This window comes from Gymnoscopelus braueri (genome assembly GCF_963280865.1).
Source record: "Gymnoscopelus braueri genome assembly, chromosome: 18".
Lineage (NCBI taxonomy): Eukaryota > Metazoa > Chordata > Actinopteri > Myctophiformes > Myctophidae > Gymnoscopelus > Gymnoscopelus braueri.
This window is the reverse complement of record NC_137618.1, coordinates 15,560,526-15,576,808: the sequence shown is the minus strand read 5'-3', so window position 1 is coordinate 15,576,808 and position 16,283 is coordinate 15,560,526. Positions and strand designations below refer to the sequence as shown.

At 40.8% G+C, this 16,283-nt stretch overlaps 1 protein-coding gene across 1 annotated transcript; it reads right to left on the bottom strand.

Moving 5' to 3' along the window:
• Positions 1 to 2,113: 2,113 nt before the first annotated feature.
• LOC308105903 (sterol 26-hydroxylase, mitochondrial-like) lies at positions 2,114 to 15,509 on the bottom strand. The gene is made up of 9 exons (XM_080456866.1): positions 14,609 to 15,509; positions 13,059 to 13,240; positions 11,121 to 11,320; positions 10,157 to 10,354; positions 7,778 to 7,941; positions 7,502 to 7,668; positions 6,325 to 6,406; positions 4,955 to 5,155; positions 2,114 to 3,391 (listed from the first exon to the last, which is right to left on the bottom strand). The coding sequence occupies exons 1-9, from the start codon at positions 14,873 to 14,875 to the stop codon at positions 3,260 to 3,262; spliced, it is 1,593 nt and encodes a 530-aa protein (XP_080312992.1). The 5' UTR covers positions 14,876 to 15,509; the 3' UTR covers positions 2,114 to 3,259.
• Between the last annotated feature and the right edge of the window lie 774 nt (positions 15,510 to 16,283).

Here is a 16,283-nt window from a genome sequence, read left to right as displayed (position 1 = left end):
CATCAAACTTTAGTAGATGTACTTAGTTACTTTACACTATTGCCACCTAGCCCACCAACACACACATGTGCACACAGTAAAATCCTCAGTGTTTATGTAAGAGTGTACAAATGGGACCAAATGGACCGTGTCCATTTGGTCCTATTTGTACACTCCCAGCGTTAAATGGATAGCCTACATTAAATGTACTGTGTAGTGTTACAGCATGTTTTTACAGTTGTAGGAGCCTATACGAATGACCTTGGATTAATCGTTATCTGATCTTATCCTTAACTTATCTGTCTACTAGTCTTATCTTGTTTAATCTCATCTTGTGTTACAGTATCTAATCTCAGTTTTAATCATTGGCACAAGTACAGTACATTGGTAGGCCTAAAGAACAAAGTTCTCATTCACCTCAACAGTAGTGAATCTTATTTCATGTGTCTGCGTAAAATAAACAATTGCCTTCCTCCAGACTTTGCAATCCCATTGTTTATTTTAGGCACTATGCACTGCATTTATTTAGTGTCTTCAGTGTCTTATGCTGTCTGTATATTTCATCCGTTGTGGGTCTGTAGTGTGTTTTACAACTCAGAAACACTTAAGCCTGATATGAGCTTCATACAAGGTGTTTATTCTGGCAGAACCAACCATTACAGTTACTCACAGTGAGTCGTGTATAGGCCTATCCATGTAGGCTACTGTATATAGGCCTATGGATCTTTTGAACATTGGTGGAAATTAACTTAGTGCATTTACTAAGTACTCTACTTAAGTACAGTTTTGAGGTAGGCTATTTGTAGCCTACTTCACTTAAACATTTCCATTTTGCGATGGGAAATGGATGAAATCATAATGCATACTTTTACCTTTGGTACAGTTTATTTTGATGCCAATACTTCTGTACTTGTACTGAAGTAACATTTTTACTTGTAACAGAGTATTTTCTATATGTGGTATTGCTACTATTACTTTCTACTTTTCCCACAACTGCTTTTGAATATCGTCTCTGCCGGGCGGGGACCTCATATGTCCAAAACACAAAAAGTTAAAATATGGAGATAAGAGGTTTCTGGCCGACAGCAACGATATAACAGAGGTCAGTTGCTGTAGTTCAAGGGGACTCTTGAGCAGCAATGGTGAAGCTCAAGTGTTTTGTTCTTTAATGGAACCACACTGCCCTCTTCTGGATGATATATGGTAATCAGATTGAAATAAAAATGGGTAGATTGAGGACGACACTCCCATGTAATTAGTTCACCTTTGTCCCAGTCCCTTTATAAGTGATGAGTGCATTAATTTTCTGTTAAACCCTGAGGAAGACTGTCAAAACGTTGGTTTCTTTTTAAATAAACTTCTGCATCGTGGCTAAGAGCTGTGGCCTCATCCTTTGTCAATACTGTTACCTGACGTGGCCAGCACCTCACCAACACATGTGTGCACTCCCTCCTCTGTGTTTGCCAATCAGATTGAAATAAACATATGCCAGATGGGTATATCTCTGAATGTCAGTGTTGTAACGGGGTCATCCCTATGTTCCCCGGGTTCTATGTTCCCCACTAGGGTTAGGGAATGGTTTGGGGTTAGGTAAGCGGGGAACATAGAACCCGGGGAACTACAATGACCATATCATACACAGAGAAATAGAGACAGGCTGTACTCATAACAATAAGTACTAGGCCACCATGAAGTGGCTTCTTGTTCTATAATATTCAAATTGTTAGGACACAACAATGACATTAGAAATTATTCAAAAGGTACTTTGTGACGCCACAGGTTTGAATCCAGCTCATGACCCGTCTCTCATCTCTCCTTGCTTTCTCTCTTGACTGGACTGGCTATTTAAGCAGCAATTGCATTAAAATAATCAACAAAAGAAAAATACAGAACCCAGGATGTTACTCTATGCATGGAACATGTTACATGTTGTGGGACAAGGATGATCATGACATAAGGTTCACATGAAGAAAACATTCAGACAAACCTTACTTGTATGCATCCACTCAGTTCAGGGTCCCTTTCATTATCATTTGAGAAGTTCGTCGATTATTCTGTATTTCACCTCATCAGTGTTGTGCCCAACAATCAATCAATGCAATAATGAACCACTGGTTGTCTTCAAATGCACCACATTACTGATTTTATTAGTGCTACATGAGTTTCCAGCAAAGAGATAATTAAATGAAAAAATGAAAATGCTACAGTGGAATACAATTGTAGAGAATAATATTGTAAAGCACAATGATATGTTTGGGCACAAATAGCAGGGCTGCTGTCACTTTGCTTTCAATGAAGATCAACTGAGGACATTTTTATATAGAATATAATATACTGTATATAAAATTCAAAAACCTGTACATATTTCACCTTTAAAAGGTCCTTTTACAAAGTTAAACCGCATTATTGTGAAATGCCATTTAAAGTCTACATTTGTCTGAAGATGAACTGCCCATGCAGTCCTGACACCAACATACATGCTTACAAAATTACTGAAAATAATGGTACTTTTTAAAGCATAGTCGGTAACTTAATGTAAGTTTTGAATGATAAAATTTGGAATGATAAAATCTAATTTTACTCGTCTTAACTTTAATGGTGTAACTTGGTGTACAGTGTGGGCAAAAACATAGCTACAGGAGCTATATCCACCATTGCAATGAATATCTGTCATCTTATCAACCATGAGGTTCTTTTCTAACAATCAGTGTGTTCTATTGACTAAAAAAATAAGTGTGTTCGTGATTTACCTACAAATGGTGGTTAAAATAGGTTATTCAGATCTTATTTTATTTTAATTATTTTAATTTGTGTATTCTTTACATGCACATTGTGCTCTTAATTATTTTCCATTATGTGAGTGATCTAATCGCACTGTAGAGTCTTGCACATTATCAGTAGGTTATAAACTACATCCCATAGCCTGGAGGGACGAATGCTGTGCAAATAGGCTAGTTTGTTCTTAGGCCAACCAGTTGACCAATGGTGTAACTTCCATTAGTCAGCAACTCAGTGACGGAGTCAGTGACATTCATGTTCTGGTCCAGCCAAAAATATTGGAATTTCAGGTATTGATTTTTTTAAAGTATAAAAATAGATAAATAGCATTTGTTTTGTGTTTTTAGCATAAAAACTTAAAGCAGCTTATTCCTTCATACAAAATATGCTCAATCAAATCAACCACCAGAAGGAAAAGACGGACGGACGGACGGATGGACAAACGGACAGTGGCCAAAACATAGTCTCGGCCACGCTTTCGGCCTGGCAGAGATAAAAAAAATCATATGGAAGTTTTCACTCTTCTGTCCAGAAAGTGAAAGTTTACTTGTCTGTCTGCTACTAATACAATGCGGTTGTGGCATTTCACCTCTCCCATTGTGAGGTCTGGCTTGATTTCAAATAGCTTGATTATCTGTAAGGAAAGAAACAGAGGTTAAGGTACAGATATCGTACAAATAGTTTATATTGTGTTATAACTATAAGACCGTGAGATAGATGCTTCTATCTAGCTCCAAAGTACGCAGTCACCCAAACAGAGCAGACACTATTTTACACAAAAGAAGTATCTTGACTTTTATGGCTATATTTCTTTATAGCCACATGGTTTTCTGCAATTCGAAGAATTATGAGGAACCTTTGCTGGATTTCTGGATAATAATAAATACTTTGAATGTATATAAGAACTTCTGGATTTGTATGTATTTATATACAAATAGCAGATCTACAAGCACATAATGCATCGCATCGGCTAATTTGGGCATGCGACAAGTCATGCATTATCAGTCACCAGAACCAAGGACAGGCGTTTTTGATGAATCTATCATGGTTCAAATGGAGTTTGAAGTTACAATGGGTTTGTTTAGGAAGGGGGTGTGTAAAACATCTAAATACTGAATCAAGCAACTTAAAACTGTCTGGAGTGCTCACAAAAGCCTGAGTAGACGTTAAAATCACCCCAAACATGTTTGGAAGTGAAATATCCCTTTATGAAAGGTAGTGCAAGTGATATTCTTTGGTTAAAATAAGTGTTATTATTCTGATAGTAGGCCTACTCATTTTGTTTGCGTTTGTTCAGTAACAGGAGTGTCCTTGTCTCTACAGCTCTTTGGTAAACATAAAACACATTTTCAGGTCGGGATACCAATTGTATCCAATCAGGAGAGAGAACTCACACAGGATACAGGATAAACAAGTGATGACACAAATAAATGAGCAGACAAAATAGGAACTGTACCACTATAAAAGTTAAGCTGATAAATGGGTACACTCTCCTGGTTGTCTGACAATTTGCAACCCATCCGCTGCGGCGAGACGTGTATAGTCTCGTCACTCACTGACAGCCAATAGAATCGCATCAGGTTTTCCCAACGCAAAGGCCCTGTAGTATCAATCTCCAGTCAACAGGAGGCAGCATACCGCGGTAGGGCCACTTTGAGGCCAGCACACATCAAAACAGTATACTTGGCCACCAGATGGTGGCAGCGTTGCACTGTAATAACAGATCAATAAAGCTTTTCTAGTAAACCGTTACTATCAGCTCCTGCCCCGCGACAGGGAGACTCCTGTAACTGAACAAACACTCTATAGCAATGATTACTATCAGAATATAGTGCTTTATCCATTTAACAAAAAACTTTCAGTTTTCACCCAAAAAATATCACTTACCCTACCTTTAATCATGCTTCTTGCAAGGTGTGATTACACACTGACTGTCGTGCAGTGGTTTTCCAAAGTGGGGTCTAGACTAGGGACCATCAGGGTTCCTTGAAGGGGATTCTAAATGGACCTTTACAGATATGTAACTCTGAGAGTGTACAAATGGAACCACATGGACCCTTAAGGGTCCATTTGGTTCCATTTGTACACTCTCAGAGTTATAGAGTTATAGGGGTCCTTGAAATTAAAACGTTTGAGAACCACTGACATAGTGTGTAATGGTGAATGTGTCAAATTGGCTTCACCAGTCGCCACTCACTCGAAACAGGGCCAAATACATCTCCAGCTCTGCGATCCGTCGACCAACACAACCCCTGACCCCGAAGCCGAACGGGATTGAAGCGAAACCGTTTGGCCTGGGACGGCCGTCTCTCAGCCATCTCTCAGGCTTGAACCTCCCCGGCTCTGGGAATGCCTTTTCATCGTGGCTGATGGCATAGTGAGCCAGTGTGAAGGTAGTCTGGAGAAGACAGAATAAGTCAATATAACAAGTAAGACGCGCGAACGCGGGAAGCGAACGCCAACAAAATTAAATGATAATGAAAAGAAATCATCTAAAAAAAAGTAACCAATAAAAAAATATATAAAAAATACAAAAAAAATCTGCGTTAAAAGGAGCATCTTAGAAAAATACAAATTCACAAAAAAAAAACTTTGAATGTTTTTGAACAATTCAACAAAGTGTTTGAAGTGGCTGTTTCACCCACTTCCGGGGGGCGGAGCCAAAATCCGAGCCCGAAGTATTTGTTCGTAGACCCCCACTTAGGGGGGGTAGAAAAAGTTTCGGAGCGATTCGGGCACTTTTCATTTAACATGGGGTTTCAATGGGGAGTTTTTAGGAACCTTCTCCGGGGCGGGCTTAAACGCAACCTTGACAGGTGTGTTCAGTTTTCAAAGGCCTTTCATTTGATGTATGGTACGTCTATATTGGACATTTACTTGGCTGCACACAGGGCTGAGGCAGTGCACGCACACAGAGACACACACGGAGACACACATGGAGACGCACACACACAAGCCGAGCACGGTTTCATAGTAAGCTCCACTTGCGCGGAGGCGCGCCTTCGGCACGCCTCCTTCCGCAGCGTTCGCAATCATCTGATATTTGTTTTCATCTTTCCATTTTAGAACAGTTTAATAATTTTGCCAGGACAATTGCAATGCAGTTATTATTCTTACTATAATTATGGCCTATTATCATTAGCAACTAGTGTTAGCGGTAGTAATCAGTTTTTCCTTTGTTTTTGTTTTTGGATAAAAAAAGGTTTATGCTGGGTTCACACGGGCAGAGACAAAGACACATGCTACCTACCATTCATTTTCAATGGAAGCCAGCGACATGAAGATACAAGGCAACATCCTATGCTTGTAGCTGCTACAAAAGATGCAAAGATACAAAGCTACAAATTGAAGTTGAGCTGGGTTCAACTTCCAGATACTAAGATACAAAACTACAACTGTAGCTCCGATGACGCACACTTGATGACGTCAACGACTGTGTGGAGCAACACAGATACAGAGCGACAAATATGCTGTGTATCTTTGTATCTTTGTATCTTTCTATCTGCCCATGCGAACGCAGCATTACAGTATTGGTGGCTACATTTTATACACACATATCACACCCACCTTCTTTGGAAAATAATATCCGCCAACGACAACATCTTTTTCTGTAATGACTCTTCCATTCATAGGAACCACAGGGTACATCCTGCAATGCAAGACAATGGTGGCATATTATGGTATGGTTTGGTTTGGTTTAATCTAATTCAGTTTAGTTTATTGTTTCTACCTGGCATTCAACTCAATTTGAATGTGTAAACACTGGCCTTTACAGTTTATTGCTGAAATGCAGTTTGTGAGGGCCGCTAGTATATGTAATATAATAATATGAATTGCAGACGCTATCCATAGTTGGTGTGTGAAAGTCAACTATTTCTGTGGGTTGGTGTGTCCATGCTCTTCTAAAGTTTCTGTCCCTTTTTGTGGTCCTTTTACGTTTTACGCTCTTGCTTTTACAGCGTGTTGCGTTTAGATGTTCTACTGCACGAAGGACACACATGCGCTTGGCGTTTCGGGTCCGACAGCCCAGAGATAGTTCTCTTTTGCGTGGCATGGCTCTGTAAGAGATATTTATGAACCATGACGGCTAATTATAGCTCTGCACACACGCCATGCGAAGTCCGTCTCCCCTCGGCTCCCCGCTTTGCTTTGCGGCCCTAACCTCTAGTCACATCCTCCCAACCTCGGTTATGTGATAAAGACGTCAGACTTCCTGTATCTGGTTGCTATGGCAACCTGCCAGATCAGGCTGAGGGTCTGATAGGAAAATCAGAGAATCGATCAAACCGAGAGTCCGATCACTGATCGAGGTGGGGTAAGATGCCTAAAACATAGCCATAGCTCTGATCAACAGTCTGTGACGGGTCTTGGAGGCATGTGGAGTGATCCTGTGCTTGCGAATCGCTGTCGAACTTTCGGAGCTTTTGTCAATTATATAGTAGTAGGATAAGATTTACCTTGCACAGCACTTTGGTCGACATTATGCTTTATAAATAAAGTTTGAGTTCAGTTCAGTTCAGGTTAGCTTATGGATAGCAGAGTTACTATAGTATAGCTTAATTTACCTTAGATAAACTTAAATTGGCTTATCAGCACATACAGTAAATATACAGATTATAATGAGACAAAGCTTAGATTTCATTTGACAGAAAATGCCCAGATGAGTTAATTAACTGTGAAGAACTTATTGAAAGACCCCCTTGGAAAGACAATAAGTGCATACCATGCCATGAGTGACTCTCACCTCAGTACTTCCTTGATAACAGCCTTTAGATAGGGCATTTGAGTAACGTCCTGAGCAGAGGGGATCTGGTCGTCTGGGACACATTTGGACACTTCCTCATAAAGGGTGTCCTGTACTTCAGGGTATGTGGACAGCAGGTACAGTGTCCACATCATGGTGTTGGATGTCTGCAGCAAATGGCAATAAAAGCAAGGTCATGGAATAAACAGATAAATGGGGATTTCATCAGCATTTACAATGGTGAAATGTTTACAAAATGAAGAAAAAGTCACTGACCGTGTCCACACCAGCTAACAGCAGCTCAGTGACACTGCTGTGCACCTCTTTATGGCTCATCTGTGTGTTTGACAGCAGGTATGTGAGGTATTCACCCTCCACCTCATGGTTCTCCATCATGCGCTGCTCAATGACCTCGATCTTCTTATCAACCAAATGGCCCGCTACAAGAAGTCCAGAAAGGGAAGAATTGTGTATTGTGTTATCTGTTGTGTATTTGTTCTTTCATCTAGCCAGTCTGTTACTGTAAAGCACCATGTAACTTGTTTTGAGAGGTGCTACATAATCAAAGTAGCGCAAATCCAGAATTAGATGAAAAGGTTGACTCCTAGTACTTTTTAACCACTTGATCACTAGGGTCTCTATTCTGGGGTCTAGCTCAGAGTGGAATACTGATTGATAGGTGCATATTGGTTGAATTTGATAGAACCTGCTGATGTAAGAACCTATTACACTTTTGTTTAAGAGGAAGTCATTAAATATTCAGAAAATGTAGCCTATATTCCAGTTTATAATGCGCGGAAGCCAAGCAACACTTTTGACGGAGAGAGGGGGGGGGGGGCATGAGAGAGCACGCGGGCGCACGAGAGAGGGGGGGGGGGGGGAGCATGAGAGAGCGGGGAGAGAGGGAGGGAGAGAGAACCCGACGTCGGATCAACAGCAATACAAATTAATAACTGCAAACAGATCCAAAGATTAGGCTATCAATATCATACAAAAGCAGAGAGAAGCTGTGTTCTCACCGCTCTGATGGACAATAAATAATCCTTTTGCAAACAATATCCATGTTCTGTTCCTTTGTCAACAATGATCCAAATGGGAAGTTTATTTCAGCAGCTAGAACATGACTGTTAGTTTGAGCTGCGCAGCTCCTCATTTCAGTTAATTGCCTTCACCCGCTGCTGTGCTGCTGCGCAACAGGGCAGATCTCCGCCAGGCCAGGTGGCCCTATCCAGGCCCATGAAATTCATAGGCAGTCTACAGTAGCCAATTAGAATGAAATCTGCTAAAACTGACTCATACACTGATACAGAACCATATATAGGCTAAATATTGTCTCTGACTCTCTGTCGGTTGGGAAAACTGTTCCTTTTATTTTAAAACAATTTCAAATGCTGAAAAAAGCCAATCTACAAGCTATAATTATTAAAAATTAAGAAATACTATATATTAGATAATGAAAAATACAGAAAATAGGGGAAAATACATAAAATCTCTAATCTGTGATTCTAATGTGATTAATGTGACCCCTACAGTCAGTGAAGTCCAGTGCTGAATGTGACAAATATTGAGACAAATAGGCTATAACCCAATACATAATTTTATGAAATAAATGGGTTATATTTTACAGATAGTTACACTATTCTTGTACTATATTAAAATTAAATCATACCTTAACCTTCAAGTTAAATTAATTATTTCCGTGGACTCATTTCACACACACACACACACACACACACACACACACACACACACACACACACACACACACACACACACACACACACACACACACACACACACACACACACACACACACACACACACACACACACACACACACACACACATTCTAATTCTTTGAAAACAGATGCTTCAGTAGAAAAAAAACATACCTGGTCAAATTTGGAGACAGGTGCTGTATCACTATCAGGTGGTGGTGGCACAACTGTAACCTACATGTGTTGGCCAGGGGCATGGCCACAATAATCACATGCTGCAATGTCGTTCTGGGTTTCATACACATCACATGTGCACTCCAGGCACCTGCCTCTCACCGCGCTTGTCTTTCATATTTGTTTTTAATACAGCAAGTGTTCTCTATTGATGATGCGTCGCGAGCAGCGCGACTTTTTAGCGGTGCTATTAAGGTCAAGTCTTTCTGACAACTCAACCTTTTTATCAGTACGGGTAGCTCCTGAGTAAATTGTCGGACTCTGAACCCGTGCGCTCCTTCGTCTGCGGTATCGAATCCCACTCAAGTCAGTAATTTTCTGCGATGCAATGTTACTTCTTGCGGTCAATTTATTTACTCGAAGTTAAGGTTAGGAATAAGATTAGTGTATAATAGACATCATTTTACTGAGGTAAATGTCATTGATATTTTTGGGGGAGGGTCATTCTTTTTTTTTTAATCACTTGGAGAGGGTCATTGATTTTTTTTCCCATTCAGAGGGAGGGTCATCGCATTTTAAATTAGGGCACATATATTTCCTCCATGCCCCCCTTCTGTAAATTTCGACTGGTCCCTAAAACTGTGAGAAACATATTTAGCATTTCAGCTGGTCTTTAATTTAGCCATTTGTCACACATTCTCAGAGATAAATTAACACTGTTAGAATTTAGTCTACCTGGTCACAAGTGTCTGTGAAAACTTACCAAATTTGAAGATGCCCTCCCAGGCAGCGATATAGCGCCCCCAGTAGGGAAGGAGGCTGCGCGTCCACTTGGGTAACACCATGACGGCCGTGGAGTTGATGAACATCTGAGCTATGGAGTCAATGAAGTCCTGTGTACCTGCAGGGATCTCCTGCTCCAGACAGCCCAGCCGTGACTCAAACAGGATGGAGGAGATGCCTGAGGGAAAGAGGGGGACATCTTTACATAGGGCTGCACAGTCAACAGTTATTTTCATGGCATTTATTTCATCGATTACTTTTTCGATGGATTGAATAATCGAGATGCACTTAAAAAAAAAAAAAAAAAGTTTTATCTTTTATATGTTAGTGAATCGATGTGAAAAAATGCAATAATTTTTTTTTAATCCACTAAATCGCTTAGTCTGATTAACCACGTCAGCCCAATTTAATACTTCATCATAGTGTGTCAAACACTACTAAGTGTCAAACAAAAACATCCAAAATGGCAGATGAGCAGATAAGACAGCAGATATAACATAGAAAACGAAAACTTAAACTCCTAAGGGATTTGTGGATTGTGGTTGTCTACATCCTCCCCAAGACCGACAAGTAGGGGATGGCAGTGACAGGGACTATAAACATTTTTTTTTTGTAAACTAACATCATTGAGCTTACAGCAACACGGCAGCCGGATGTCTGGGGACGCATGCATTTTCAGAGCATGTTCATTTTAATGATCAATTGATTGTGTTCCACCTTGGATCACTGGAACTAACATAGTATATTTAAGTTCCTATTTATCAGTATTACAATGCAAACAGTAACATATTTATCAAGGTTTTGAAGAGTAAATCCCATAACATTTTGGTTGTTTGAATATTAATGTTATATTATCATTAAAATGCCAATTACTTGGGGGCACATTTGCAATATCCTCACGGCCCACAGGTTGGGATCGGCTAAGTTGGATCTTTCCCACCTACCCTCCAGGGAGAATCGGTAGAACTCGTTGGACAGGTTGGTCACCAGGTCTCCGGTGGGGCTGCTCTGGCGCAGGTAGCAGATCCTCTTGATCAGATCGTTGACCACCTCGTTGATCACGTCTCCATACTGGAGCGAGTCTTTGGGATGCAGCATGCGCTTGTTGAGCACCGTTCTCAGGTTGTACCACTTCTCCCCCTCCCTGCCCCATACAGGAAGGTTTGTCAGAAATCACAACTTAAAACATTATTGTAATTATTGTATTGTAATTCTTGTAATGTAGGCTATACTGTGTGTACAAAATATATAACGTTATATGCCTCAAACTATCCATTTCATACTGTATTATTATTCTGTTTATGTGCTTCTGCTTATCTGATGCAGCCTTCCCGAGGTTGGATGAGAGAGCAACGATAAGTGTCAGGTGATAATTGATTGATTGAATACTTTATTAGTCAGACATGTAAACAGCACTTTTTTGTACGATATTAATGTTATATTATGATTAAAATCTTGGGGTTTTGCCAATTATTTTGGGGCCCACTTGCAATATGCTCACGGCCCAGGAGTGTGTCCCAAGCAGTCCCCGGGTTTGGAACCTCTGCTGTAGATGAATATTACTGTCAAGAAGGAACTCCCATGGTGAACAAAATTGTATAGCCCCGCTGGGATTCTCAGACAGTGTGGGGAGGGGACTTGGCTCAGAACACAGAAATACATAACCATGTCTAAGTGGAACATCAAAGACACTCACCACGCCAGGCACAACGTGTTCACGCTGCTATCAGGTAGGCAGGTGACACCGCAGTATCAAATGCCAAACAGACAGTCTAAGGGACAGTTTCCACAGTCAGGCGGCCATCGTCTTACATGCTCCCAACAGTGTCACGATCACTTTTTCTTAGTTGTGTATAGTTGGGGAGGGAGGTCTCAGATTTTTTAAATTTCATTGTTTTTATTATTATTTTAAAATATTTTAAAATATTATTTTCTTGCAATGTAACACTTTGAGATTTGTGTCAAATATAAAGTGTGTTACAAATAAAGTGTATTATCATTATTACTTTATATGTATAAGTGTAGATACACTCGCATTCCTATCTTGTTATGCATATTTGATATCTGCTGCTATTTGATACAAGCAGAGAGCTCCAGACTTCCCTTTCCCGGGCAACATTAGCCACTTGCGATGACAATAAAGTGAAGTTCAGTTGCCTTTATACAAGGTCAGTATGCTCGTAAAAGACACTTACTAGGGTTGGCTGTCACACTGACACGGCACCTGTCCAGTCTCACAAAGTTCCCAGCAAACACCTTTAAACACACTTTAACCATTCACATCACTCACATGATTGGACTTTGCCCTCGAAAGCTACTGAGGATGACCAGCTTTGAGCTTTATGAGCCAATGTGTATAGTTGCAGTAGCACAAAATTTGGGGTGCAACAGTTTATCTAACTAATCGATTATTTAAAAATAAATTGTAATAGATTTTTTTAAACATAATCGATTTTGGGGGTAAAAGTTAATTTAGCTTTTTTCCCTTTCAAATAAAAAGAAAAACTTGAAAATCTACACACTCACAACGTGTCGTATCATGATGCGTTGTGAGCTATTCTCCAATTTTATTTTTGCAACACTGTTGTATGACATAGTATAGAATAGGGCTTAAGTGGTTTTAGTTGATTATAAAAAATCTATTAAAATGTTTTTGATTCTTTGAGACATAAAAAATTAGACAAATTATCAAAGAAATCCCGCTTCTCGATTAATCGTAAAAGTAATCGATTGAATAGTCGCTAGGAAAATAATCGATAGTGGCAGCCCTGCATTAAGTTTTGGAAATATGAAGGAAAAGGACCTCAGAGACAATCGCAGTCATCCTCAACTGCTCATGCTGGAGCCCAAGATTTTCGTAGTTGTGTGAACTTCTCTCTTACTCTGTGAAGGGTCCATAGCCGAGTCCATTCATATCACGGTACTCCGTCCATAGAGTCATGTCTCCTCGGCTGGGGAACTTGCCCTCCCTCCTCAGGACTTCCTCCACGAGCTCTGCACTGCACAGTTGAATTGATTTAAGTCCACCTCTGTATATAGGCCCATAGATCTGCTTCTCATGTACCTGTGGATGTTGAGGAAAGTGTGAGATAGATGAACCGACAGAAACCTGGCAACGGATAATATTGGCAGCCAACCAGTGGCCTAAAAGCCTGAATTTTACTCTCGTCTGGTTTAGCAGATCTACAAGCTCACATAGCAATGTGATGTGTTGTGAGCTTGTAGATCTGCTATTTGTGACACGCGACACAATAAGGATAAATCAAGCATTACATTCCCAGCATTTGCACTGACTGTCTGAAACCTTGAGAGACACACTAATACAGATAAAGTGCTTGTCTTGATACAATTATTAACAATGTGTAATTGTGAGTGCTAATGCCTGTAAGTATTTCCTGCACCAGAGCCGTTAATATTGGATCAACAACAACACTCCTTTCCTGTGGGTCAGCTGGGACTGGTTGTTATCAGGAGTGTTGCTGTAGCAACAAAGGTAATCTAAGCCCGGCCAAACCGGTCCTTTCCATTTATTCATGGTTTCCATTCCTCTAAAAGGGTCACCCTTTTTCTTACAATAGCACAGCAATGAAATGTTGAATATCTCTTTTGATTAAACAGGTAAAACCAGGGATTTCCAAAGCACAGAACAAAAAAGATAGTATACTAGATTTGGAATAAAACAAGAGTAAAACTTTATTTTAGAGCAGAAATCTGAAGTGTGGAATCCAATATCACCCAAGGATCATACAGCACACTGTGGCCATTAAATTAATTATATATTTAAAAGGTTATGACTTCGTTTCATTTCAATTTCAAGACACGACATTAGGTGGGTGAGCTGTCTTTAATGGGTGCAATTTATCATCAGCTTCTGTGTTGGGCTGCCTGCAGAATGCCTGCAGGATGCAGCTACATAATCTGGCCTTTGCTACTCTTGGGGCCCCAGCACCTCCCACAGCCTGAATTCCTTCCCTTTTACATTATGCAATACACAATCCAACTGCACTCAGGACTCATACAAAGCACACAGATTGAATTACATGCACACAGTATTACAAGTTACACATAATCCTCTTACAGACACATACTTATAACCCGTCTATATTGCAGAAACAGCCATGTAGTGCTTTTTAGTAGAGTGTAGAAGAGAGACAGGTCAGAGACATGGAAGACATGCAAGACATGACCAGAGTCGGGTTCAAACTTGGGTCCTTGCCACTCACAAGTACCATGTACAGTAGTCCGTGCACTGGCTGAGCCACCAGACACCCATTATCTATTATCTTATTCTTTTCAATGTCTTAGTTGCCTTTTGGTGTTTGTCACATCATGTCTTCTGTATAATTCTTCTCTATTAATAATAATGAAGTAATAATAATAAAATAATTTGAGGTACAAAAATAACCCCCAGTACAACCCAACATAACGGTACCTGTAGCTCATGCATTCGGTTGAGGTACCCCTGAAACACCAAGTTATACAACATCTTCCAGGGGGTTACGCGTGGAAGGTCCTCCAGTGTCCGAAGTTTGCCCTGGGAGCCAGAGAGTGCCGCCACAGAAGAAGAAGTGGAGCTGGTGGTGGTGGTGCCTCCAGCCCCCCTGCTGGAGCAGACCAAAGCCGAGGCAGCAGCAGGGCATATGGGCAGTAACCAGTGACTACTCCTGTGCGCTGCGCGCTGGGCCATCTGTGCAGCCATGACGGAGGCAGCGGGAGGAATGGCAAACACAACAGCGCTGGACTCCCAGAGCTATGCTCGGCGGGGAGGGGCCTTGTCTGTAGGAAAGTTTAACCCTAACTCCTCCAGCCTAGCAGTGGGAACGAAAAACAAAGCCCTGACTCCATAAAGCGCCAGTGCTTTTTCACATTTGGATCCCTATTTAATCCATCGCTGTCAGAACAGAGAGGATTAAAATAAAGCCAAAGCCAATTATTAAACTGCATTTAAGAAGACGTACTTTCATGTTATGAGCATATCTCTCACTGTGTTTGCCATTTGGAACATTTACATTGTGTGACCTTACAGAGGGAGGGGCTTTGTGGACCTGTGCTCCTACTTCATGAAACAACCATGAACAAACATTTTATTTTTTCTTATTCTTCTGTTTTGTAATGAATTATGGGGGGAAAACCCACAAATGCAACCCATAATATATAGCACAGAAATATTAATGTAATATAAGAATCAATATAACTGTTCTTTTCTACCACGATGGGTGTAAATGTATCCTTCTACTTCCATTTCCACAACAATCTGACATTGCAATGTGTACAATCTTAAGTTGTGATTCTTCAAAGGCCTTACACTGTGCAACATTAAGCATTAATAATTAAGCATGAATGAATGTTAAAGCTTTAAGTGTTAAGTCCCTTCAAATGACACTGGTGGTCCATTCCAAATTCTATAAGAGTTTTGTAATTTGTACTTGGAATGCAGTGCCAGAGAGGGGCTCAGATTTTCTACATTATTAACTTCTTTTAAATCTCTTCTTAGGGCGCGCTCCCACCAAGAGTTGGCTGGCCGCTGTTTGCAGAATCTGCCAATGCATTGTCAATGCAAATGCGTTGATTCACGCAAGAGCAGATTTTTCCGCTAGTCGCGCAGACCTTGCGTTTATCTGCTCTCCGCGACTAAGCATAAAACTGCTGGAGGCAGGCGCTGATTTTCCCCCTCTGTCCAATCGGGTGAGTCGAAGGCAGACCGTCTCAAGACTCAGGAAGCAACATGGTGCTCAAGGCTCAAGGCAGCAGCCGGTGCGGGTTACGGGGAGGCTCCTGAAAGTGAGTGACAGGCGCGACACTCCCGATTTTTAGAATCCGCTGGCTGCAAAAAACTGTGGCCGCGCACAACCTGCGTTTAACACATCCACCGCCAGAGGTTAATCTCATAATGTACTCACCAGTGCCAAGGTGTTTTTGTTGTTTTTTTGTTTTTTTCATGTCGCCATAGATCTTGTTAAAATCCTTAAGATTGAGCCGTGAACGGTCTGTTTACATCCGCGAGATCTCCCTGTATCTCCCAGTGAAGACCGCATGTCAAACGGACTTCCATGACTGTAGTTAGAGCGGATTACGTTAAACAGTGAAATGCGAGGAGAAAAAACTAC